We start from the raw sequence: 27,621 nt of genomic DNA, 5'->3' as shown, positions 1-27,621 counted from the left end.
ACCTATTGCAACAACTGTAACTATTGTAATCAAAAGTATATTGCCTATTTGAAAAGTATTTAAATAAAGTAACTTAATCTGAGAAAGTATATATTGATACCTTGTTGGTTCTAAAATAAAACAACTATATATTTTGATACAAAACAATTGGCCTAGAGTTCAGTTCTTGAGTGTGTGAGACCATTTGCGGACTGGGTATGTACAACAAATGCTTTACACTGTCCTCGGAGACTGCCTTACTGCTCGACCAAGCTACCACTTTAGAGAGTAAGGTTATCCCCATCGATGCTCATGACGGAACGGTTCCGTCATGAGCGTCGGTTGGCCTGTGCTCATGACGGAACCGTTCCATCATGATTCCATAAGCCCAATAGAACGTTCAGCACAGCGCACGAATTTGCGCCGCGCTGAAGCAGTTAAATCTAACTTTAGCCTCAGCCAAACCTCTGGGGACGGTGGACTCTGTACACACTGTACCTTACTTTGGTCCAGTATACATAGAGCCACTTTCTTACAGGAGTGGCTTATTATACTGTAAGAAATTGGGGGCGGTTGTGTTGAGAAAGAGTAAATGCAAAATAATGCCCAATTTCATAAGCCTGTACTTGGGCAATAAAGTCTTGAGTCTCTGATTAGGAGACAGGATCTAGTATTGATCCAGGAGGGTCTGACCCATGTCATAGTTTCAAGATAACCATAGACTACACAAATTATTCTCATTAAGATCCACGGTATGTTAGCAGATCATTGGGATAGTCTGAAAATCTGGCCCAAATCTGGCCTCTGTCAAACAACTCTGGACTACTTACGCTTAATGTATGTATATGTATGTATGTATGTATAAACCGTTTTGTAACGCGCTCCATTACTTGAGAGTATCCTGGCGCGATTGGGAGGAGGCAGAAGAAAACAAACGAAAATCAACTTAGGTCACACTCCTGAACATATGGGTTTTCACATTTTTCTTAAATTGAGCACCGCATTGTGTTGAGCGCAGATGAAAAGGGAGAGCGTTCCAGGCACGAGCAGCGACTACGGCTATAGACTGGCCCCCTAGTCTAGTTCGCTTGAAGCGGGGGAGAGACATTTTAAACAAAGTGGATGATCTGAGAGCTCGAGTGGGGGCATAGAAAGCAAATCTCTTCTTCAGATAAGCAGGACCTTGGTCGTGGGTTGCTCTAAACGAGAGCACCAAGGATTTAAACAGGATGCGCTGGGATACAGGCAGCCAGTGAAGAATACACAAATCAGAACGAACACTCTTCCATCTCGGGACGTTAAGCAAGAGACGGACAGCATCATTCTGAATGATTTGCAGGCGTTTAACCAAGTATGCTGGAATACCGCTAAACAGGGCGTTCGCATAATCCAGCCTTGCCAGTATGAGAGCCCGAGCGACAGTCTCCTTTGCTTCTCTAGGGAGCAGTGGGAAGAATTTTCGTAGCATTCTCAGCGTGGCAAAGCATGTCCCAGAAAGCTTCTTTATATGGTCCTCAAATCTTAGGTCCTCCCGAACCAAATGCCAAGATTTTTCGCTGGGCCACCCATCTCCTTGGGGCTGGGAATGTTCGGGGGCCACAGCGAATTCCTGAAATTGAGGGGGGGGGGGGGGGGGGGGGGGAAGAGCTATAGAAGAGCACCTCGGATTTGTCCTCATTGCATTTCAACTGGGCCATAGTTAACCAGCGAAAAACTGAGGACAAACATAGTTGGACTGCTGTAGTATCCAGATTATCATCTGGCCAGGTGAACAGCAGCTGAGTATCGTCGGCATACCCTATAATCTTAGCCCCATACTGTTCCGCTAAATAAACCAGGGGGGTGATGTAAATGTTGAACAGTAGGGGACTACGGGTAGATCCCTGAGGGACCCTCGTGAGGAGTGGTTTAGGCTCTGAGGCATGGGGCGGCATCCAGACCTGCTGTGTCCTGTCTGATAGAAATGAGGACAACCAGGCCAGGGCACCTCCACCGATGCCAATAGCAGACAGCCTGGCGAGGAGGAGCTCGTAGGGGACGGTATCGAACGTGGCTGAGAGGTCCAATAAAATCAGGACCGCTCTGCCGCCTCCATCCAAACATTACCGAATAGACTCCGTCATCTCAACCAGCGCAGTCTCAGTGCTATAGGCCACCCTGAAACCTGATTGAGCTGGGTGGAGAGCATTGGAGGTCTCAACAAAGCTCTCCAGTTGACGGAAGACCACTTTCTCACAAATTTTTGCCAGTGCTGGCAAAAGGGATATGGGACGATAGTTCCCAAGGACAGTAGCATCCAACCCAGGTTTTTTCAGAAGCGGCAGGAGCTTTGCTCGCTTCCAGCTAAGAGGAACCTCACCTGAGGATAGGGATAGATTCACTATCTGAGTGACCTCACTACAGACAATGTCCGCCACCTCCGAAAGCACCCGGGCAGGGCAAGGGTCAGCGGGAGAGCCTGATTTCAGAGACTGGAGGAGAGGCAGTACATCACACTCCGCAACCAGCGAAAAGTCCATAAGCTGTTGCACATTGCACAGGCATTGCGTAAAAAATGGACCAGCTGCTGGACAATCCGCAGGTAACACCGAGAGTAGGTCCTGTTGAATCCTAGTTATTTTGCTGATGAAAAAATTAGACAGGTCCTCGCACCATTGCGCAGAGGAGGGGAGAATAGCAGCATCAGCAGCAGGGGATACAAAACTTTTGACAATAGAGAGGATCTCTCTACTATTATTTTCTGCTTTAGCGATGCGCCCTGCATAGTAGTTGCCTTTGGCTATCTTAATGGCGGCATAGTAGTCTTTTTGGACTGTGCGTAAGACGGACTTTGACTCTGGACTATACCCGCGTCTCCACGCTCGCTCCAACTTTTTACATCCTAGTAAAAAGAATCCATTAATGGATTCTTAAAAGGTTAAAAGCGAGTAGAGTTATCACCTGTCTTAATTCATTTACAGTTTTCTTCTTGTCATTGTATTATTGACTGCTCCATAGGGTGACAGGGTACTAACAAAGGGTGTAAGGACATTGAGCTCCAGCAATAAAATGGATAAGACAATGGAAATGAGTAAACATAATGTCCTACTGAAAGAGGATAACAGCAGGGAGAGAATTACATTCCTTCCACAACCATAGACTGCGGCACCATGTCAAACTGGGTCACAAACGAGGCCAAAAAGGTCATAGGATTAAGAAGGGCATAATCAACAAAACAAGAAAAGCTCTAAAGTTGTTTTGGGAAGCAACACACTAGTTTGGAAAAAGACACTTTTCCAACTTCACACATTGTTGGCTGGGGCAATGACATTACAAAGGGCTGTAATGATTCATTCAGGATGGAAAGAGAGCAATTAATGGTAAGAATGGATTGGAAGAGGTTAAGGCAACATTATGAATGTGCACTATGAATCTCTACCAAAGATCAGTGCAAACCAATCAGAACGGTCAACCTAGCATTAGACAGCTGTTAACGTGGGAGCCTCAATGGTATATACTAACAAGATATTTTCTTGAAGGTCAAATAGAGCTTGCCACAGTTTCTCACCCTCTTTTTCAGGTAGCATGGCCATCTTGGAACACTGAAAATGAAAATAATGCGATTCTTTATCATAGGCGAGAGCCTGCTTCTTTCTCACAGGTTTGGAGCGAATGGAAGGCCGAAGGAGAGAAGGTTAAACAGTGTAATGCTCAAACAGGCCAATTAAGATGCTTTCATCAGTACCATCCCAAGAGTTCTGCCACTCTTAAATAAACGCCCCATGGGAAAGAGTTTAACACTACAATATGCTGTAAATTAAACCAGTTACTTACCAGTGACTCCAGCTCTCCGACATGGATATCTTTGATACATTCACATGTTTGAATCACTCAGTCGTCAGACTGGGAAACCCTGGCACACTAAAATAGCAGTATGAAGTGTAAAATGTACAGCATAAAATTGCCGTAGGCATGCAACACTGTATATTTAGTAGGACATCCACCTAATTTGAAAGCATCCAATATTCTGCCAATGAGGTGGAAGTTCACACTCTCCTACTCCCTCGAGGTCACCATAGCTCAGAATTTAAAGCACAAGTGTGAGAATATTATTAGGTGAGCCTCTGACCAGCGAGGAGGGAGGGCTGCACGTGAATATATAAAATATATCAATGTTGGAAAAATGGAGTAACAGATAATTAACTTATTTCTTCTCCAACATTAGATCTTTTATATATTCACATACCTGAATCAGAATAGCAAGCAGTACACATTATAATACAAAACAAAAGTGGGAAGCAGGCTCAACTTTACCGAAACAGTTTTCTCAGGACTGCCCCCGCTGTTGCATCAGCGTCTGCATCCATGACCAAGAAGTAATGCTTTGTGAATGTGTGCCAACTCTTCCAGGTGGCTGCACAGCAGCTATCCCTCAATGACGACCCAGCATAGAGTGCAGTTGATGCCATGCTCCTGGTGGAATGCAGTAGAATCTTTCGTCGAGTGAGAGTTTGGCCTTGGCATGACAGCAAGAAATACAGGCTGGCAGCCAAAGAGACCCATTGCTTGGACAGGGGATGACCTTCCCTCTATTGCCCAAAGGTCGCAAACAGACCGGACCGCAATGTGTGTATGTCCTTCGTTTTGTCTATTTAGAGCACAAGTATAAAAGCAGGTATAACAAGTGCAGCAATCTTGCTACTGATGTATTTGGATTTGGGAAGAAAGTTCGCAGAATGACGTTCATTTAAGTCAAAGTTGGTAGAAACCTTGGGTATAAACTTGGGGTTGATTCTTAAGATTACCTGGACGTTTGAGAAACAAAGGAAAGGTTCCTTGATGGTGAATGCCTGAACTTCTCCCACGCTCCTTGAAGATGTGAAAGCTAGAAGAAGTGCCGTTTTCCAGGAGACAAATTTTAAATGTGCCTTATGTATAGGTTCAAAAGGAGGCACCATCAATTGACTGATGGCATTATTAAGTTTGCGTGGATGTCGAAACAGTGAAAATGATTTGAAAAGTCCTTTCATGAATTGTTTTACGATTCTTTGGGAGAACAAAGAGGCTGACCGCTCAGTTCTCCTAAATCTCGAGATTGCAGCCAAATGGACCCCGATTGAAGAGTATTTATGCCCATTGTTCGCTAGTCTCAAATACAGTAGTATTTGATGAGGTTTTATTTTTAGTGGATGATCATTATTATTCCTGCACCATATACAGAAAAGCTTCCACTTGGTGCTGTAGGTCTTTGTAGTTGCTAAAAATCGAGCTTGTGGCAAAATATTTCTCAATTTTTGCACCAGATCCAAATGGCCGAAACCTTGGTGGTCAGGTACCATACTGTTGATTTCACCGACTTGGGAGTGTGATGGAGAATCTGTGTGTTTCAGAGGAGTGGCTGCAGCAGTTCACTGTACAAATATAGGTGTAACCACAGCAGAACAATGAGGATCAGAGCGTAATGGCCTATCTTTGCCTTCCTCTGCACCCTGTGGATCAGTGGAAAAGCAGGAAAGGCATATGCAAATATCTTGTACCAACTGATCGAAAGCGCATTGCCTACCATCAATGGATGTAAAAACCTGCCTGCGGAGCACATACAGATCTACTGTTCAGAGTAGCCAACAGATCGATTGCGGGGTGACACCATTGATCAAAATTATAAACCACCTGCTTTTGTTCTAGTTCCCAATCATGACAATGAGACATTTGCTGACAGTATATTTGCTTGATTGTTCTTGCAACCTAACAAGTTTTCTACAGTGATGTCGATCTTGTGAGAAATAACCCAATACTAGAGCTGCCAAGTCTCTTTTGAGAGGAATCAGGATAGTGTTCCTCCTTGCTTGGTTTTATATAACATGGACGTTGTGTTCTCCATTCTGAATTGGGCTGGCTGGCCTATTAGCCTGGTTAGGAATGCTTGCAGGCCTAGAAGTATGGTGCAGAGTGCCAACATATGGATGTGAAGTGTCTTCCTGTATCAGACTATAAACCATTGGCAGGGGACTTCTCCATCCATACATAGAAGCATCTGTTGTGAGTATAATCCTGTTTCACACAAGTAAGGAAAGCCAGTCCTGCGTTCAAATTTGTTGAAAGCATACACCACAATAATGCCGGATTCAGCCTTATTGTGACTTGTACGGTATCTTCCCAAGATTCGACTTGCTTCCATTGTGAGTCACGCTCCTGCTGAACAAGCTCATGCGGAGTATGCAAAAGGATGAAAGTCCTATGCATGACGCCATTAAGCCCAGTAGGGATATGCATTGCCTCACTGTTAGTGACTGTTTTGTAGAGATGTCCCTTGACAATTTGCAACTTCCTCAGCCTTTCTTGTGATGGAAAAGCTTTTCTGTGTGGAGAAATGCACCTAGGAACTTGATTTTTGCTTGAGGCTCCAACAAAGTTTTTTCTCTGTTTAACCCAAGACCCAGTCTTGAACAGGTTGATGCAGGCCATCGTAAACCACCTTGCCTCTTTCTCGGACGGTGCCTTGACGAGCCAAATGTCGAGCTATGGAAACACTTGATGAACTTCTCGTGCGAGGAAGGCAGCTATTGGAGCGAGGCATTTGGTAAAAATTTGAGGGTCTGATTTGAGCCCCAAAAGAAGCACCTTGAATAGATAATGCTGCTCACTACTAGGAATCATAGATATTTTCTGTGCCTCTGATGAATTGATATGTGTAAATATGCATCCCGAAGATCTAGGAAGGTCATGAATTCTCCCTGCTACATTCCTGAAAGGTAAGCATCAGGAAAGATTTTTTCTTCAGAAACGTGTTTAGTTTCTGAGATGCAAGATTGGTCTCTGCTGACTGGTTTTAATTTTGATGAGGAAAAACCTGGAGTAAAAGCTCTGGTTTCTCTGTGATTTGGGGACACTCTCTATAACTCTGATGAGGAAGAGTAAGAAAGTTTCCCTCTAAAGCTTCTTCAATTGTAGATTAAATGGGGGTTTCTAAATGCCTTTGATTATGTTTATAGTAGTACCATAGATCATATCCAGATTGTCTTTGAGGATAATAGGACTGTGGACTTCTACAGCAGTTGAATCACCCCTAAAACTTTGAGATCTGTGAGAGGCCCAAATATTTGAAGATCCAAATCTGCTATAGTGTAGGAGATCCAAAGCCTATTAAGTATTTGTTTTTATGTTTCAATAGAGTTTATTAAAATATTTACATATAACTAAACTATAACAATACCATCAAAAGTAAACAGCCTAACAAAGGTGCCCAGAACCTTCCCATACTGAACCCAGAACAACTATATAATAAATCATCACGGTTTACAAGTCAGACACAGTAGGGTTAATTGTGCCAAAGCAGGGAGATTAGCATGGTGTAGAGTAGCGCCAGTGCACAAAGTTTATATGGGCATGTCTGACCCTGAAGTAGGTAACGAATAGTTTCTTACCTGTCGGTGTAGTTTTGCAGCTTGAAGATCTTTCTGGATTCACTATGCTGTGCATTATTCCGCGGTCTTGAGGTTGGGTCCGGAATCGTAGTCTTTTCTTTGTTTTTTTTTTTTTTTTCGTTGCCTAGGTGGGTGTCGACGTCCCACCTTGTGGTGTATTTCCGGTGACGTCGGCGCGCTTCCTGCGGAAGCACCCACTCTTGGGCGCCATCTTCGGATTCTTTTTTTCTCGTGTTTGTTCTGTTACCGAAGTAATGGCAATGTTCTAGTAAGTCATTCACCGCTTTAACCTTCAAGGTTTGTTTGTTCAAGTAATTGTCCATGTTTTCAACCCCCTTCCTCTCCAGCCTCATCTTTCTGGCGAGGTGGGTGGGTTCGCTAGTGAATCCAGAAAGATCTACAAGCTGCAAAACTACACCGACAGTTAAGAAACTATTCGTTTTGCAGCGTGAATCTTTCTGGATTCACTATGCTGTGCATAGATTTTGTAGCGGTTTCTCATTTTTGTGGCGGCTGGGTGGAAGATGAGCGTTGGTTATTGAATATGTGTTGAAGCACCTTTTGTCCGACTTGTGCTTCCTTGTTCATCTGTATATCCACGTAGTAGTGCTTTGTGAACGTGTGCACTGAAGCTCATGTTGCCGCCAGGCATATGTCCTGAATGGGTGTGTTGGCCAGGAAAGCTACTGTAGCTCCCTTTTCCCTGGTAGAGTGGGCCCGTGTCCCTCCTGCCAGTTCTTCCCCTGCCAGAATTGTATTGTCTGTGCGATCCATCTCGCAATTGTTCCTTTAGTTACTGGTTTTCCCATGAAGCTCTTTGCGAAGGAAACAACGAATTGCTTTGTTTTCCTGTGTTCCTTTGTCCTTTCAATGTAGTGCATGGCAGCCCTTCTGGCGTCTAGGGTGTGAAGAGCTCGTTCAGCGCTTGTTGTCGGTTTCTGGAAGAAACTTGGAATTTGTATAGTTTGATTCATGTGGAACCCTGACACCACCTTCGGCATGAAGTGTGGGTCCGTTCTCATTACCACCCTATCATTGTGAATTTGGATGTAGGGTTCCTGTAACGTTAAAGCCTGAAGTTTGCTTACCCTGCGCAGCGAGGTGATTGCTACCAGGAAAGCTGTTTTCATTGTTAGCCTCTCTAGGGATGCTTTGTGAATTGGTTCGAAAGGATGTTTCATCGGTTCTGTTAGGACCAGGTTAAGGTTCCATGCAGGTGGTGGCACCCTCTTTGGAGGCGCAATCCTCTTCGCTCCTTCCAGGAATCTTTTAAACACTTGTGAGGTGAAGAAACTCTTACACGTCTCCCCTCTTGTGTAAGCGACTATTGCTGCTAAGTGAACTCTCAACGAGGATGAGCTTAGTTTCTTGTCTAGTAGGTGCATGAGGTATCTTAGCACCGTTGAGTCCCTTTGCATCTTATTGTGCAGGTTCTCCCTCATGCGCCATAGAATGAATCTCTTCTATTTTGATACATAGCACTTTCGCGTGCTGGGCATTCGTGACTCCCGAAGTACCCTCAGGGGTCTCTCTGGTAGTTTCAGATGCGCAAATTCTATGTCCTCAGGAGCCACGCTACCAGGCTCAGGCTCTCTGGCTCTGGGTGTAGCACCTGCCCGTCTTGCATGGAGAGCAGGTCCTTTCTCCTTCCAAATCTGTGGGGTGCGCTCTGTGCCATCTCCATGATCTGCAAATACCATGTCTGCATGGCCCACTGTGGTGCGACCAGTATCAGTGTCATGTTGCTCGCTCTGCACTTGCTGAGGACTTTGTGCATCAGCGGTATCGGGGGAAAAGCGTAGGCAAATGTCCTCAACCTGCCTATCCATAGGGCATTCCCCAGGGACCCCTCCCTGGGCAGGGTGGATGCGAAGCTTCGGCATTTTGGCGTGTTGCAAATAGGTCCACCGACGGTGTCCCCCACCTGTCGAACAGCCTTCTCGTCTACTGTGTATTGAGCTCCCATTCGTGGGTTGCCGATGTCTGTCTGCTGAGCCAATCTGCTTCTACGTTGTCCTTCCCTGGTAGATGTATGGCTAGCAGGTTTATGTTGAGAGGGGATGGCCCAAGCCCATATCTACTGCGCCAGCTTCGAAAGCGTGGCCGATTGTGTTCCACCCCGCTTGTTGATGTAGAACATCGCTGTCGTGTTGTCCATCTGGATCAATACCCTCTGGTTGTACAGTTTTGTCTGGAAGGCTTGTATTGCAAGGAAAACTGTTGTGTTGTCCATCTGGATCAATACCCTCTGGTTGTACAGTTTTGTCTGGAAGGCTTGTATTGCAAGGGAAACTGTCTTCAACTCCAGGAAATTGATGTGTTTTACTGCATCTGCTGGGGTCCACAGACCCCTCACTCTGAGTTTCTCCATGTGAGCTCCCCATCCCTTCTGGGATGCATCTGGGATGACGGTCACCGTTGGCGGCGTTAGAGGCTTTCCCCTTGTCAGGTTCTCCATGCTCCACCATGCCATTTCTTTCTGCACTGCGTGCGTTACAACCACTAGATCCTCCCAACGCCCTGTTGCTTGTGACCATTGCTCTTGTAACCACTCCTGTAAGTGTCTCATGTGCAGCCGCACATTTGGCACTAGGTGAATGCATGATGCCATCATGCCCATGATCTTTCTCGCTGTTCTCACTGTCCGAGCTTGCCCACTCTGGTAGAGCTGCGTCTCCTTCACCAGTGCAACTGACCTCTTCTCACTTGGGAACACCTTGCTCTGTACGGTGTCGATCTGAGCTCCCAGTAAGATTTTTATTTCTTCTGTTTCCATTGAGGATTTCCCCCAGTGTATGGAGAATCCCAGGTCCATCAGTGTTCTTGTCACTCTCTGTGCATGCTCCTTGCATATCTGGTATGACCTTGCTTTTATTAGCCAGTCGTCCAGGTAAGGGTATACGTGTATTCCCTCCCTTCTTAGGTATGCTGCGACTGTTGCTAGGCACTTTGTGAAGACCCTTGGCGCCGACTTTAGACCGAACGCTAGGGTTGTGAACTGATAGTGGTGTTCCCCTATGGCGAATCTGAGCAGATGTTTGTGACTTCTGTTCATTGGTATGTGCAGGTAGGCATCCTTTAGGTCTATGGTGACCATGAAGTCTCCTTTTTGCAACTGAGGGAGCACCTCTTGTAGGGATGTCATTTTGAATTTTTGCGTTCTTATGAATTTGTTTAAGAACCTTAGGTCAAGGATGGGTCTCATTGTTTCGTCTACCTTTGGCACCAGGAAGTACGTTGAATACACCCCCCTGTTCCTTTCTCTGTAAGGTACTGGTTCTATGGCTTGTTTTTGCAGGAGCTCGCTCACTTCCTCTTGGAGTAGCTGCAGCTCTTTCCTTGCTAGTCGCCTTCTCTTTGGCTTTCTGCTTGTTGGTGTCTTTTCCAGTTCTATGCAGTATCCGAACTGCATGATGTTTAGAACCCATTTGTCCGAAGTTATTGCCTTCCACTTCTGGAAGCCTTGTTTTAGTCTTCCTCCAACTGGTCTCACATGCACCCAGGTGCTTAGTGCGCTTGACCCCTGCGTGTTGTCTTTGTGCCTCACCCTGGGAATTCTTATTTGGGTGGGCACACGTTGCCTGACCCAAGTCACTTGGCGGGGGGTTGCTGACCTCCCCTCCTAGTCTTGCCACGGCCATTGCCTCTCCCGCGAAAGGACTGGCCCCTCTGCTGGTATTGCCAGGACTGCTTTTGTTGCCCTTGCTGTGTTTGGTTCGCCGCCTTGTGGGATTGTTGGAACGCCTGGTGCGATGTTCCTGGCTAGTTCCCACCCCTGCCGTTGGGCCTTCGTGATGGGGTGCCCCTTTTGGACCCTCTGAACTGCAATTTATTTATTTATTTATTTATTTCGATTTGTATAGCGCTCTATAACCCAGGGGTCTCTAAGCGCTTGTCCAGTAAGCACCGCAGGAAACCAAAAGAAAGATACTTCCCAGAAATTTATAACCCTCCCCAGGCCTTCTGGAAAAGAACAGTCTTCAACCTCTTCCGAAAGGACAGCAAATTAGGTTCTTTGCGTAAGTCCGCCGGTAGACTATTCCAAGCCCCTGGGAGGGTGTTCGAGATGGCACGACCGCCCACTGTCGCCAATCTGAAACGGGGTTGCATGAGAAGAGTTGCCTCAGCAGATCTTAACACCCTGGCAGGTTTATATGGAATCAGGCGGGTCTTAATGTATCTTGGTGCCTTACCGTAAAGGGATTTATGTGCTATGCATAACCCTTTGAAAAGCACCCTCTGCCTTACTGGGAGCCAATGTAACTCACGCATAAGTGGGGACACATGCGTGCTCCTAGGTTTCTTATGAATGAGCCTAGCGGCATCATTCATCACCATCTGAAGCTTGTCTAGGAGTTTTTGGGGTAGACCCAAATAGAGCGAGTTGCCGTAATCCAGTCTTGCAAGGATCATAGCGGAAACTGCCCGTCTCAGTGTGGAATAGGACAGTAATGGCGCAATTTTTCTAAGTTGACGAAGCAGGCCAACACAAGTTCCTACCACCGTGGTAACTTGTTTCCGCATGGAGAGCTTGTCATCCACATAGATGCCTAGGCTTTTTACAGCCACTGCCGGCTCCGGAGGCGGTCCAAGTTCCCTCGGCCAGAATCCATCATGCCATGGATTGCCAGCGATGGTAATAGGTAGAACTTCCGTCTTGTCCGGATTAATTTTTAGGGAGTTCAGCGACATCCAATTAGCTGTATGCTTCAAGATGGTTTGCAGATTTGCTGGCGCCCCAGGCGTATTATCCATTTGGATAATGATTTGGGTGTCGTCCGCATAGTTGTATACCTGACAATCCATTTGATTCAGGAGTGCAATCAATGGTTGAAGATATATATTGAATAACAGGGGCGACAAAGCCGACCTCTGTGGCACTCCACAAGAGATTGGTGTTGCAGTAGAGAGCAATTCTCCCAGCTGAACTCTTTGTGTCCTCCCTTGTAGAAAAGAAGCAAACCAGGCGTGGGCTGTGCCCTGGATGCCGAAGTCCCTCATCCGCGACAGGAGTTGTTTGTGACAAACGGTGTCAAACGCCGCGGAGAGGTCTAACAGCACCAGGGCGCCGGGTATCTTCTTGTCTGCCCTATTTCGGAGCTCATCTATGATGGACAGCATGACCAGTTCCGTGCTGTGATTTGCACGGAACCCCGATTGGTTTGGTTCCAACAGACCGTTCCTTTCTAGATGGTCAGAAAGGTCGGCCAAAACATGCTGTTCCAGCACTTTGGCCAGGAAAGGGATCTGGGAAATAGGCCTAAAATTTTTTAGGCATTTCAAGTCTGCCCCAGGCTTTTTTAGCAAAGGGATCAACCTTGCTTCCTTAAAGGCAGTGGGAACCTTTCCTGATACTAGAGATGAGTTCAAAAGATTCAGCACCTCCTCTTCTATTCCTGGCATAGCCAGTTTGAAGACGTCAGGGGGACAAGGGTCTGCCTGGGAGCCAGACTTGACTCTCCCAATGAGCAGGGACAGTTCCTCTTTCGTAATGGGAGGAAGGAGATCCAGAGGTCTATCCACCAGCTTTTTAACCGACGTAGTCAGTGGGGGGCAAGCATGTATGGGAGTGCAAGCAATTTCCGAAGTAAGATCTTTGATTTTGCTGGTGAAGAAGTTCTGAAATCTCTGGCAGTCCTCTAAAGTGAACTCCGGCCTTTGTTCTTTTACTTTCTTGAGTTCATTTAGGACTCGGAAGATTTCCTTTTGAGGATCTGTAGCTGTGGTGATCCTTTCCTCATAGAAGTCCGCCTTCCTAGCTATGATTGCCCGCTTATAATTCGCTAATTCAAGCATATAGATACTTCTCGCCTTAGTATCATAGGCTTTGCGCCAAGCTCTCTCCGTCTTGCGCAAGGCCCTCTTTTTCTCCCTTAGAGAGTCGTTGTACCAAGGGGACCTCCGACCTCTATTTAGTAGATTGACCCTGCGTGCTGGCGCCACATGGTCGACCGCACTTCGAAGCCTCTCCTCTAGGTTACTACAGAGGGCATCAGGATTGTCAACTAAACGGGTCTGAGAAGAATTCGCTAGAAGATGTGCCACCATCTTTCCTCCATTGATGTCCTTCCATTTCCTCACTCGCCTCTGGCCTTCTGCCGGTTTCGTTTTATGTAAGTTCATCAGGAGGTCTCCCTTCAGTAAGTGATGGTCCGACCAGACACACGGTTGTGAGGTCGTCGGTCCCTGTACCGGCATTGACGTCCATACTAAGTCAAGCGTGTGACCTTTCACATGTGTCGGTCCCCTTACTTGTTGGATTAAACCTAGCGATGATAATGCCTCGTCAATGTGGCCAGGCTGCCCTTCTCTTGGGGTAAGTTCCCAATGATAATTGAAGTCTCCCAGGATGACCAAATTATCAAACCTCGAGCGCATGTCCTGCACAAGTTTCAAAAATAGATCCGGGAACTCCGGCCTGGCCCAGGAAGGACGGTAAACTACCAGGACAGTTAAACAGTCTGTCCCCAGTCTAAGTTTAACACCTAGAACCTCCGCCCCGCCTATATCCTCGGCCAAGATTGTTTCTCCACGCATACGGTCAGCAAAGAAAAGTGCCACCCCTCCTCCTCTTTTCTCTCCCGCTCTATTGCGATGTAGGACTGAGAAGCTTGCCGGTAGGGCAGCCACCAGATCCGGTAGCGAGGAGTCCTCCAACCATGTCTCCGTGATCCCCAACACGTCGAATTCCCCATCCTCCAGCAGTGAGTACACCTCTCCACTATGTTTCTGGAGAGAGCGGGTGTTTAACAGCCCATAGTGCACAACCCCCGCTTTGTGAGTGAGAGCCCGGCCAAGATTTTTATCTTGAGCCTTCCAGAGTCCTGACTGTCGGAGCGCAGCCTCGCTCCCCTCCTCAAGTGGTGAGTGTCGCAAATTTATTTCCAGAAGCTCACCTCTGCCATATATAATGCGCGAACCAGGGGTTATGGCCCCGGGTCCCGTCTGGTCCTGGATGGGCATAGATGGGCTTGCCTCTGGCGAGCCTCCGGCGTGCCCATGGCGCGCCCGCTGCGCGCATACGCTGCGCGCTTGCATAGTGGCAGGTTTAAATGGGTTCCTGTGTGCCTATCACGTCACCCAGCAGCTAGACTGCTACCCAAGATGTCTGCCGCAACCGGCACTACCTCACCCAAGATGTCCCCCTCGCAGGAAGAAGCAGCTAAAGGCCCGCTAAAGCAGCGGTGAGTGTTTACAGATTTTAGGTGCTAGCAATGTCCTAACAGTCCCCGTTACCCTCTCAGACAGCGCGGCAATTTAAATTAAAAGTAAAGCGGCTAAGAGCCACGAACATTTAAAATGGGAAAATGAAAGTTAATAAGCGCGACCGAGTAGCGCCAATCACGCGTGCGAACAACTTTAAAAACGAACAAGTATCCTTCAGGACTGCAGCGCTTACCTTTCAGGGGGAGCGCCCAAGCCTATCTGTCTTAAATGGGCTCCTGTGTGCCTATCACGTCACCCAGCAGCTAGACTGCTACCCAAGATGTCTGCCGCAACCGGCACTACCTCACCCAAGATGTCCCCCTCGCAGGAAGAAGCAGCTAAAGGCCCGCTAAAGCAGCGGTGAGTGTTTACAGATTTTAGGTGCTGGCAATGTCCTAACAGTCCCCGTTACCCTCTCAGACAGCGCGGCGATTTAAATTAAAAGTAAAGCGGCTAAGAGCCACGAACATTTAAAATGGGAAAATGAAAGTTAATAAGCGCGACCGAGTAGCGCCAATCACGCGTGCAAACAACTTTAAAAACGAACAAGTATCCTTCAGGACTGCAGCGCTTACCTTTCAGGGGGAGCGCCCAAGCCTATCTGTCTTAAATGGGCTCCTGTGTGCCTATCACGTCACCCAGCAGCTAGACTGCTACCCAAGATGTCTGCCGCAACCGGCACTACCTCACCCAAGATGTCCCCCTCGCAGGAAGAAGCAGCTAAAGGCCCGCTAAAGCAGCGGTGAGTGTTTACAGATTTTAGGTGCTAGCAATGTCCTAACAGCCCACATGGGCCTTGCTGTCTCATTGTCTTTCTTTAGTTGGCTGAGCTTTTCGTCTACTGGGGCCCCAAACAAGGTCTGTCCGTTGAACGGGGTTGTTCAGGATGCTGTGTTGTACTTCTGGCTTGAGGCCCGACACCCTGAGCCAGGCTTATCTTCTTTCTGTGATGCCCATCATCATGAGCCTACTGGAGGTGTCAGCTGCGTCCAGAGCTGTCTTGATGCAAGAGTTTGCCACATTCTTCCCCTCTTCGACTAGATTTTCAGCTTTGTCTCTGAATTCCTGAGGCATATTCTTTATCAACTTGCCCAGTTCCTCCATGATTTGGTACTGATGCCTGTTTAGTAGTGCGTTGGAATTGGCCATTCGCCAGTGCATTGCGGCATTCCTTTCAATTCTTCTCCCTACCAAGTCCATCCTCTTGCTCTCCTTGTCTGGAGGTGGCCCTGAGGTAGTAGGCACATTAGCCCTCTTCCTTGCTGTGGCAGCAATGATTGAGTCAGCTGAGACCGTGCCCCGGATATAGGCTGGGTCCTTGGATGAATGTTTATACTTCTTTTCAGTCCTTGGGGTGACTGCCTTGCATGTAGCCGGCTCCTTGAAGGCTTCTTTCCCTTGTTCCATGACACTTTCCAGCATTGGCAGGTACTAGCTCCTGGTCTGTGTGGGGAGCAATGTCTCGAGGAAGAAGTCAGCCCTCTGCTGCTCTTCGTCGAGTTTCACCTTGAAGAAAGCCGCTGCATTCCTGATGACTGTGTTGTACACCCCAATGTCATCTGGCGGCGAAGGCCTCGAAGGATACGTGTTGACGCTTTTTTCAGGGCTCTCTGTTGACTTCTTGCCAGTCGATCTCCTGACTTTCCGAGGTCGCCGAACCCATGAGCGTCCTGAGGTAGTCGTCCTCCTCATAGTAGTCGAAGGCGGCCTCGTCTTCGTCCGGTTCGTCGAATGTTTCGACATTCTCCGACTGTTCCTCGACTTCATCCTCTTCCTCCTCGACCACCTTGTGCACCTGTGGCTTGGGCTTCGTCGGGATTATGTAATATTTTCATCCTGGCGCGAAATCCTTTTTTCGTTGCAGGATGTTTTCCATCTCGGCTTCGAGACCCCTCTTCTTCTCCATTTCGGCAGCCAGATCTGCGTCCAATGGTTCTGCCGGTCTCTTCGGCGCCGAACCCATTTTCTGCGTTGAATGTTTCGGCGCCGAGCTTATCTTCGGCGTCGGCGCTGGGGCCTTTTTTGGGGCCTTCTCCCTCGGCGTCGGACGTTCCTTTTCGGAGACGTTTTTCGACGGCTTTAGCTGTTCTTCAGCTCTCGGCGCCGGGGACTCCTTCTCAGAGGATCTGCTGGGTCTGGGTTTAGGTGCCGCCGGCGCTGTTCGGCGGCGTTGTTGTCTTCTTCGTCTGCAGATACGCCCAGGTCTCGAAGGGATGGAGGCTGGCCCTTGCCCTGCATCGTGGCGTTGGCTACTCTCTGTCTCGCTCGAACTCGAAAAGTTTTCGGCGTAAAGGCGTAGCAGGCGTAGCAGGCGCTGCTCTCGTGGTCTACCGGTAGGCAGAGGTTGCAAACTGGGTGCTGGTCCTTCTGCGCATACTTGTGGTGGCAATTTGCGCAGAACTTGAAAGGAGTCTTGTACATCTCATGCGTTCAGGGGGCCCCCTGCGCTCCCATTCCTCGATGGAAATTCGAAGTTCTTGAACTTCCTTACCTCCTTCGTCGATCTGCTCGATGATGTAGTCTCCTGAAGTCTTCTCCAATGTTTTTCGTCCAAAAACTGCGTGTTTTCTTCTTCTTTCTCCAAAAATGTCTGGAGCCCTCTCGGGAACGATCTAGACTCAACCGCGGAAAAAAGAATCTGAAGATGGCACCCAAGAGTGGGTGCCTCCGCAGAAAGCGCGCCGACGTCACTGGAAATACACCAAAAGGTGGGACGTCGACGCCCACCTGGGCTACGAAAAAAAACCAAAAAAACAAAGAAAAGACTACGATTCCGGACCCAACCACAAGACCGCGGAATAATGCACAGCATAGTGAATCCAGAAAGATTCACGCTGCAAACCACTGAATCCCACAGTTTATGAAAGAGCTGCAACTTGTCCTAAACGTCTCAAGCAAATATTGCAGTGCCTTGAAGTTGCCACAGCTTGTGAAGCCAGAGAAGGTAGAAGGATTTCCCCAAAGGCCAATGAGTGTTTGTTTAGCAGCTTGGACAGGTGGAAAATGCGGCTACCCGCAGTGGAGTGGGTACAATTCCTCAGCAGGTTTCCCCAAGATACCAAATTTGGGGCGTTTGGCCTGTGTCTGCTTTTAGACCCTGATGAGCCTCATCCACATGTTTGACGAAAAGAGAAAGGCCATCTGACGGCATGCACAAAATCTTTGATTGCACCTCAGGATGGAAGGCTATGAACTTTAGCCAAACTGGCCTTCTTAACACCGTTTCTCCTGCAAGTTGACGAAAACCTTTATTGGAGACATCCATTGCTGCATCGATAATTAAAGAAAAAGTGAGTTATCCTTCCATAAGGATAGCTCTTGCGGACTCCCTCTTATTCTCCGGGATGAGTTCAAGCAATGGTGCAATGTCCTGCAGCATCATGTGATAAAGCGCTAGCTGACTTGATGGAGGTTGCTGCCAGAGGAGATTAATTTGCCCAAATTGCCCCAATGTCTACAATCTCTATCTGGAGGGCTGGTGGATGGTGTAAGTGGATTTTCATATCTATGAGCCGCTGAGGAGATAACTCAGTCTGGCGCAGTATGCCTGGTGATACAAGCTGGAGCAGACTCTGGAGCCTTATATTTTTTTCTCTAGGTTACATCTCACCGCCAGAACCATTGCCAGTCTTCATCAACTTGACACCTTCAGGCCAAATTAAATCTAAAATAAGTATAGCACTTACACGCTTCCTAGAATGGTTTTTTAAATTAGTAAAGGAAACATTGTTGATCTGTGAACTTCATTGGAAGATTAATCATCCCCCCAGCTATTTCCATAAAAGAGTGAAATCTGGAAATATCTGTCGGATCTTGAGGAACAGATGATTCAACTCCTTGCCTTGGGGGGTCACAATATTATCTACCATATCATCGTGCCCTCTATCATCATGTGAAATTTACCTTTTACCTCATCTACATCAGAATATATACATAGTCGGCCAGATCTTCAGGCATTGGTGGGATGAGCGGTCTTTGAACAACTCTGTGCGACTCTCTTGGAGATGGTGAAGAATGTAGTAACAACTGTTGTGGATAAGGTTGTAGAGGATTGTTAGGTGGTTGTACTGACAGTAATTTTTTTTAAGTTTCCATCATTTGTGCAAAGTACATAAAAAGGCAATAGGCTCCTGAATTACTTAAGGCCGTCGGTTTTCCGTAGGCAGTAATATCTTGAAGCATAAGGAATACAGTCCTGATGGAAATCAGAGTCTAAATAGTTGTTTTCTCTATGTCTTCTCCAAAATCAGGGACATACTTCACATTTAGTTGTATTGGACCAAAAGCAGTTTGAGCAACATAGTCGCTTGCTTCTTCTTCCTGACCAGATTGTATAATCGGAACTGGTGGCAATGTTCATACCATCAATGATTGAGGTCCCAGAAATGTATTTGTGATGGTGATCTCATCGTCGGTATGGTCGTAGACTGCATAGTTTTATACTGTCAATTGAGTCAGTGTAAACTGATTTGTCGCAGTCAACGTGGATGGTATAGTCGTTAACATTTGGTAGATTTGTACTTCTTCGGAGGTTGATCCTTGGTGTATATAATGATCCCCTAGATGCATGTTTTTCTTATTTAGTCACAGTAGGGATGGCTGCAAGTGCTGTTCCAAACAGGTTAAATTCAGGAAACTTAACAAGTCACCATTTTTGTGCTGCATTGGTGGAAGTGCTTAGAGGAGCACTTTTCACTGATTCTTCCCCTGAAGAAAGGGCATCTCCTTTCAGAGGGGAAAAATTCTCTTCAGCCATCAGCTAACTTCCGTTATCTGCCATTAACAGTCTTAAATGTAAAACTCCTACAAATGTCACATTTTGATTCCTTATGATTGGTATTAAGACAATAAATACACTTAAGATGAGGATCAATGTAAATCTTCAAGACCACAGGATGAACAAGCCTTGAAAAGAGATTTCTTGTCTGTCAGCCATGGTGATAGTTGGAAACAGCTGGCTGTCAAGTAAGAAGATCTCTCTGGCCCAGTTTCATAAAATGTTCCCCTACAAACAACTCATAGTACTTCAGTGTTGAAGATAGGGTTGGTGCACATACAGGATAGATAAAGAAAGTATCACATTTAATGTTCACTGAAAGTTTAAATCAGAGTTCACTCAGGGGATTCCCTCACACACATCATGTGGTAGGAATTTGTGCTATAGTGGACTCTAATGGGAGTAGGGGAGCTTATGCTTCCCCCTCATTGGCTGAAGTTTCGTTTTTTATTACAATTGAGATGGATGTGCTACTCAATAATTAATGTTGTTTTAGACCTATAGCCATTTTACACTCAAATGCTGTGTGCTGCACATTTTACATCACATTCTTTTATTTTAGTGTACCAGGGATTCTCAGCCTGACGACAGGGAATGGTTCAACCATGTGAATATATAAATGATCTAATGTTACTTACCTTTTCTAACTCTCTTTCAGTGGATAATCTACCAAAACACAAATTCCTCAACTCTTGAATATCCCCAGTCAGGATCTGTATTTCTTTGAGTATTGCTCCCGCACATTATGTGGTGCCAACGGACTCTGTGACAATCCTGCACCGCCTCTAGAAGAGATGGCTTGGAGCCACATACATGCACCACTCCTGTGCACTGACATCAGTTTATCTTGAACGATTTGGTATCCTAGGCACACATTTACAAGTTGCAGATGGCAGTGTGGCTAATCTAACTTAGAACACTTATAACAATTACAAAAGTTCACTCTGCAGAACGGTGAGGAGGGAGGTTGGTGAAGAAATAGATAGAGTATCTACCAAAAACAGTTTCTGAATGCAAGTAACTTGTTCTTCTGATGGATACTTTTAACCAAAAATCTACAACTCTTGATTGAAACTTTAAAGCATGGTGATAGTGACATTGCACTTTCTCCGCAATGGTGAAGTTTTAGCTAAGGCACACCCACTGGGCTAAGAGGCTCTGTGCCACCTCCAAATGAAGATGCCAACCACGGTCTGCCAGCTGCGATCTAATGAGCTTGTCTGCCCAGTTGTTTAGCAATTCCAACAAATGACTGGCTACTAGCCAGATCCTCACTGATCCAGCAATGTCCAAAGGAGCATTGACTCCTGTTACAAGTTCTAAGAGCCCATGGCACCTTACTTGCTGCAGTGCAACATGGCATTTGCGTTGTCCGTAAGGGCCTGAACTCACTTACCCATGATTGATGTGCCTAAGGCCTTTGGAGCCATCAAATGGTACAAAGCTCCAAAAACCTAATGCAGAGCTTCTGCTCCACTGGGGACTTCCCGATCACCGATTTCCACTTCTCTCAGATGACCACCCCAACTTAGAGAGGAACTATCTGTTACTACAGTGAGCTCTGGTTGGAATAGGGAGTATGACATGTAATGGGTTGCTCACCACCCACAAGCATCGGAGGTGAAGGTAGTATTCTGACCACTGAAAAGGGAGGTTCCACTGAATGGCCCAAATGTGCAAACGGGCACAAGGAATCAGTAAGGTGAATAAGACCAGGAATGTGAGATGCTTCAGAACCTACCAGGGGAGAGCCCAGAACTGATCCTGAAACACTGGAATCATACCTGAATGACTGACTTGGTGCACGGGTTGGAAAGCCATGAAAACCACAATGAACATGAAGTCACCTATGAAGGAAATCCTCTGTGCAGGCATCGGATGGCACTTTGGCTTGCAGGTGGAAAATGGCAAGGACGAAAGAAAGATGACCATCATCTGAGGGAGGTCTGTAACTGAATGAGGCGAACCAACCCAGTCTTCGAGGTATAGGAATACATGTAGCCATACCTGTGAAGGTGGATCACAATCGCAACATTCACATTCATAAACCCTGGAGGGTGGAAAGCAAAAGGTTAGAATGGCAAATTGAAAATGTTTCAACCCCACTTCAAACTGATGGTATGGTATTGTGGAACCACAGCACAGGCATGAGAAAATAAAAGTCCTTCAGGTCAAAGGACACCATCTAATCTCCTGCATCCAGGGCAGAAAGTACCTAGGCCAGAGTTATCATCTTGAATTTTCTCCTCGTAGGAAGGCGCGCAAAAGGACAAAGTTCTAAAATCAGCCAGAGCATTCCATCTTTCTTGTATACTTAAAAAAATGGTGGAAAAAACAACCCTCCTATTTTCCACCTCTGGGATTCTCTTTATGACCAAAAGCAATTTGAAGTCTAGCAGAACTGTGACGGAATGATCCATTGATGTAAAACCAGGTGGGTCGCAAAGGGGAAAATTTGAAGGGTAGAAGATTAAAGCAACTTGGAAACTGTTGAGATGGGTGAAGAGGAACTTTGTTGCCACTGGTGGTTTCCACAAACTCTTACCACCATCCTCCTCGGATTCTAGCTACTAATGCAGTAGCCATCAAGCCAGCTCTAATTTAATTTTAAAATGAATCTCTAGGACAGGATATTGTTCCAATGTGCTTGAAGAGTGCAAAATTGATACCTTTGCTGAAGCTGTCAGCAGATAAGTCCATCTTGCCCAATTATAGGCGGATCTATTTGCAAGCAGCTACTTCAAAAGATTTTGAGAAACTGGTTAATTCTCAGCTCTCCAGCTACCTGGTGGCCAATCAGCAGCTTCATCCTTAACAATCAAAGTCTGACCCAGGTTTCAAACCAAATCGACTTTAGTTGAACCCTCTGATGTTATTAAACTTGCAGTGGAAAGAAGGTGGCCTTACTGTTGCTGGACCTCTAGGCAGCCTTCAATATGGTTTCCCACCCGATCCTGCTGCAAAGTTTGTAGGCTAACAGGATAGGTGAGACCGCTTTGCTTTGGCTACGTTCTTTCCGCTCGGATGGATCTCAATCAGTGTGGACGTCACTGTTTGCTTCTAAGCTCAAGCCTTTAAAAGAATGAATTTCCCCAGGGCTCGGCGTTAAGTCTGATATTGTTTAATATCTATCTTGCTCCACTGGCAGCTGGAGTGGAGTCTTTTAGGGTGCAGTTTATTTCCAATACCAATGACACGCAGTTAATTTTAACATGGGAGGATGACGTTTCAAATGCCCAGGATGAACTCAAATCATGCCTTTCAGCAGTGTTTAATTGGATGTCTCAGAACAATCTCCAATGTAACACTGGCAAGAAAGAGGTGTTGGTTTTTGCCCCCCCCCCGCACCTGTCCACGGTTGGGAGATGAGATCTGGCCCAACCCATCCCACCGCTCTTCCGACTCGTTCCACTGTAAAGCAAAATCTAGGAGTAAAATTTGATAATAATCTCACCTTCAAATCTCAAGTTAAGAGCATGGTTGGGACATGTTTTGGCCTACTATGCATGTTGAGAAAGTTTATGCATAAGCTTCCAGCTTCCTGTCAAAGGTTGATGATCCATTCATTGATAACCTCATGGCTGGATTATGCAAATGCTCTTTACTGGGTTCATCCGGAGTACTTGTTAAATAGATTGAAGGTGGTACAGAACGCTGCTGCTTGGATTTTTACTCAAGTTTCCTAGGAGGAGCACGGTGTACGCAGACCTTAAAGAGTTGCATTGGTTGTCAGTCAAGGCAAGAGTGAAATTTATGGGACTGACCTTAGCCCACAAAGCTTTTTATGAACTAGGCCCGAACTATTTGTCCAAGAGGCTACTGCACAGGGCCGGACTGGAAACCAAAACCGGCCCTGACAAAGTGCTCGGCCGGCCCCCCTTCCCCCGGTGGGTTGTGGGTGCCGCCGAGCTCTTTGCCAGGGCCGGTTTTTGGCCGATTTTGTTACAGGGCCGATTTTGCAGCCCTGTAACAAAAACGGCCCCCAGGGCCCCCAAACCGGCCCCCACCCTTGCGGCGCACCTGGGGATTGCCCGGTGGCCGCTACGTCCAGTCCGGGCCTGCTACAGCACCACCAGCCTCCAAGAACACTGCGCTCTATGGAAGCTTTACTGACCGTAGGGTCCAAGACAAAGAAGAGAAGATGGCGTGATTCTTCCTTTTCCGCTAAGGCTACCAGAGGCTTGAATTCCTTGCCTTGTCTCTCAGAGCCATTAAGGATCCGGAGTCTTTTAGATGTCAGTTGAAGTCTTGCCTTTTTAATGTAGTGTTTCAACTCTCACTTGTAGATCCTTTGAGAAGATGTGTGCTTTACAATTGTTTTTTTGATTGACCATCATGTCCTTTGGAGCCACAAAATGTTTGGGCTGCCTGCTGTAATGATTGCCTTCGACTAAAAGTTACGTCTTGCAAAAAGCATCCAATTTTATGCACTGCTGGTGGGACTTGAGGGTACGTGGCAGTAAGCCTACGGAGCTGCTGTCTTTAAACCACTCCAGCTCAGAATCAGCCTCATCTCCAAATAGTCTTGAACCATCAAAAGAGGCGCCAATAAGGAGTTCTTTGTAGCCACCGGAGAAACCTGTTGCATGCGTTCAGGCATGATGCCTGATCATGATACTGGTGCCCATAGCATGCAGTCTGCCAGATGCTTTGTATTTTTCCTGCCCCTCACAGCATTCATTTATTTGACTGAACATTACTATATACAAGTGTGTGATTTTAGTCATTATTTTATTAGGTGTACTCCCACTATAATTATAGTAGGTATAAGAAAGCTTTGATATTGATTGATAGTTTTACACAAATGTGCAGCAGAATTTACACTTTTTTCTCATTTGAAATCACAAATCACAAGGCTTTTATTTTATTAAAATATTGTTAGGCAACAGTACACTATAAAGGTGCACAGACATTTAGCAGAGTGGGGCTACAGTGTCAGTGGGTCAAGCATTAGCCCTGCAGGCTGATGCTACCTGTCTCCTGAACTGACAGACTGGCCTCGCCTCCCAAAGCAAGGCTGCAGACTGAGAAAACAATGTTCAGCTAGGAGTTAAAGGAAGGTGTACTAATGGATATTTAAGGATCTATTTTAATGGTGTTTTGCTGAACTACAACAGAATTCAGTTACACCATTGATTTGCGCTAATAAATGAAAGCAATTTCTTTTTTATATATTTTATTGTATATTTTTTATATTAAATAAACGTTGGCAATTATCTGTTTTACATGCACTGCATTTCTGTTCTTCACCATAATTATTTTGATGTCTGCAATAATGCTTATTTATTTAAAATTCACTTTAACTGGGCTTTAACATTCACTAAAGTCTTTTAAAAAATAGAGTGTGGATATCTTGTATCGATCCATCTTTTGGGGAAAGGTGTTCCAGAACTTACCAATAAATAAATGTATTCCTGGCAGTGTGACAGTATTGAGAGATATACATTATTAAGGGGAGACATTCCCCTGGTACACTGTTGCATTTCTGTTGGACTTTCTGGGTTGAAAAAACTGACAATGGTTGGGAGCGGAAGTTCGAATCTGCACTCAATAGCACGGAAAGAAAAGAGCGGATTTTAGCATGTAGGGGTATTGCCTATATGTAGCTCTGGGTTATCACTTCTGGTTGCAATGGGAGGTAGCCAGAGAGTCTAACGGCGCACCCTTATGGTGCGTCGTAGCTGTTGCTTTGAAAAAATCCATATTCAATCTGGCATCTCGGAATATGCAAAAGGTGAAGAAACTGCATTTAGAAGTATTAATCAAAATCACAGTAGGATGATAAAAATGCAGTTGTTTTGTCAAAGTAGATTGTTTGGGGAATACTAGAATTAAATGTTTAAAATTATTGATTTGTGCTCACTAAAATCAGCAGCGTTGAATAAAAACACCAGTGAAAATCAGGGATTGCTGCCAAAAAAACTGTAGTAAAAAAGGAAAATTATCCTTTCGCCAAAAACAGAAGTTTATTATTTTTACATCAATACTTGCATTGGTTAACTTAAATTTACAAAAAATGTTTTAAATAAATAAACAGAAATATTCATTTATTCTGAGAATCCAGGCTACTAGTTGTAACGGACTTTCGCAAGCACCTTAGATATTTAAATGGGACAGATATCAAAGGCATGAACAGCAGTAACTACTAACTAGAGGAAAAAACGGAACCTGTAATTATTTGAGCCAAAGCTTGAGGCTCAATGTAAATCATTGGAAGGAGAATAACATTCAGAAATGGATAACTAGGAGCCTTCATTCTCACGCAAAAAATAAAATCAAATGTAATGCTTGGAGCATGAATTGGGATTATACGGTCCCATCGATTTATTGTTTATAAAGAAATATAGCTCGACTAAGTGTCAGTAGGGTGCCATCTGCATATAAAAAAAAACGGTGACACAGATTGGGATCATGACCAACCAGTCCGGTTGGGTACATGTAATCTAGGAGCAGAGAAGTTGGGTGATTGTGCTTCCAATATATAGGGGCAGGAACAACACAGCCCAACAATATCCAGGGTAAGAAATGAGCACTGTTGAGAAAAAGGAAACTTATACAGGAGGAAATATAACACCCGTTCTGAGGCAGAGGACACTAGAATGATCTTTACAGGACTCATGCTTACCTGTGCAGTACTCTTTACCAGTGTGCTGTGGCACAATGATTGGGCGGTAGACAACGGGCTCTGTCTCCAGAATGTTTTCGTCATGCCGGTAGCGGGATGGCCGATCATTTGGCGTGCCCCCAGAACGTGCACCACCACGCTTCTCATGTGTTTCAATCTCTTCAAACACTGCTGCCTTGTCAAAAAGGGCAAGATTGCCCTCAAAGTCAAAGTCTGTGTCCAGGATTTCTTCCAGCTCATCCCCAAAACACTCATCATCTTTGGTCTTCCCCTGCCCATTTTTCAAGCCGGTCTTTTTCGGGGTGACTTGGTTTGGGTGTCTACTGCTGGATGACCCTGGATAATAATTTAAAAAAAAAAAATTTAACACATTGATTTGCAACCGGAACGGTGATATGTTTTGCTTTTACTACTCACTTCATGTGTTTTGATCCTACTCACCTCTTCAACTTATTTCTACAAATAGATATCAGACATCCAAAAAAGTTTCAATTTAAGAATTAAAATGGAGTGCTTGGCCGTGCTTGGTATCATTAAACATTAAACAGGCTATACTCTAGATTGAAGAACCCACACATCAATCACACGGTTTTCATATACCGAGGAGGAGGAGTGGACGTTCTCCAGAAACAAAGATACTGTTTCTTGGCAGCAAAACAGTTGTAGTGGCAACCAGTCCTCCATCTTAACTGGTCAGCAGAATACTGATATGCTACAAGTTCAACCCTCTGTTCTTTATGGTCACTCAAGCTTTTCACTACTATTTTCACAATACTTAGCTAGCTCTATGGGTCACATGACATGGTAAGGAAAGGTGCAGCTGGGCTTTGTGTTAAACACGGACCCATACATTTATTAGCATTCTTATCAGCCGCTACTACATTGAGACTCTGGAGAGTTTCTAACTTTTTAGAAAGGGAGCGACTTGCCTCCTAATATGAAAATGAAAACCACCTCAGAATAACTACGTGACTGGAGAAGAGGGGCAATTTAAAAAGGCTAAAAATGTGCTCAGACTCTTGGTAGGAATTTCAATTTGTGTTTCAAGTTTAATGTTTATTGCTTGATTAATTAAAATCATCACAATACCCCTCCCCCTTCATAAGATGAGTGATTTTCATCTACTCAACCAGATAGAAATGTCATATATACAAATGTACATCTATGCTCTATCTCCCACGCATTTCAAATGTGTAAAATTCTGTTATTATAGAATCATTCTAAATCTATGTTTAGATCAAGTTACAGAAGAGTTAAAATTAAGTACCAACCAAATTAAAAGTATGGAATATGTTACATACAATTATGATTAATGATCGTCCGCTTGCAATAAGCAGCTGTTGACTAATCTCATAAACTTAACTCCTCGGCAAGACAAGATGCAATTTGTGAGTCCTTCCATTTAAGCTCAGATCTCCTTATTATGGATGATCTTAAGTTTCCCACATTTCAGCTTTCCTCTTTGTCATCACTGGTAGCCTCAGCTGAAACTGGCCCAGCTTCAACTCTGTGGGCCAAGTTCTTGTTGAGAATATGCTACAAAGCAAAGGCAGCAAGGCCAATATGGGCAGAGTGGCACAGTGTTTTTGTTGTATTTACTCACAACAGAATTTTTGTTGTATTTACTCACA

The 27,621-nt window shown here is 45.5% G+C and overlaps 1 protein-coding gene across 2 annotated transcripts in view; it reads right to left on the bottom strand.

Moving 5' to 3' along the window:
* The window catches only part of EDC3 (enhancer of mRNA decapping 3), a 330,103-nt gene that overhangs the window by 158,785 nt on the left and 143,697 nt on the right, over positions 1-27,621 (bottom strand). For both annotated transcript variants that reach the window (XM_086959342.1, XM_086959343.1), the window contains exon 4: positions 25,991-26,326. In XM_086959342.1, the coding sequence (XP_086815468.1) occupies positions 25,991-26,326 (336 nt within the window). The remainder of the gene's footprint in view (positions 1-25,990; positions 26,327-27,621) is intronic.

The sequence above is a fragment of the Lissotriton vulgaris genome, chromosome 2_2 (assembly GCF_964263255.1).
Source record: "Lissotriton vulgaris chromosome 2_2, aLisVul1.2, whole genome shotgun sequence".
In the NCBI taxonomy this organism is placed as follows: domain Eukaryota; kingdom Metazoa; phylum Chordata; class Amphibia; order Caudata; family Salamandridae; genus Lissotriton; species Lissotriton vulgaris.
This window is presented reverse-complemented; position numbering and strand designations above follow the sequence as displayed.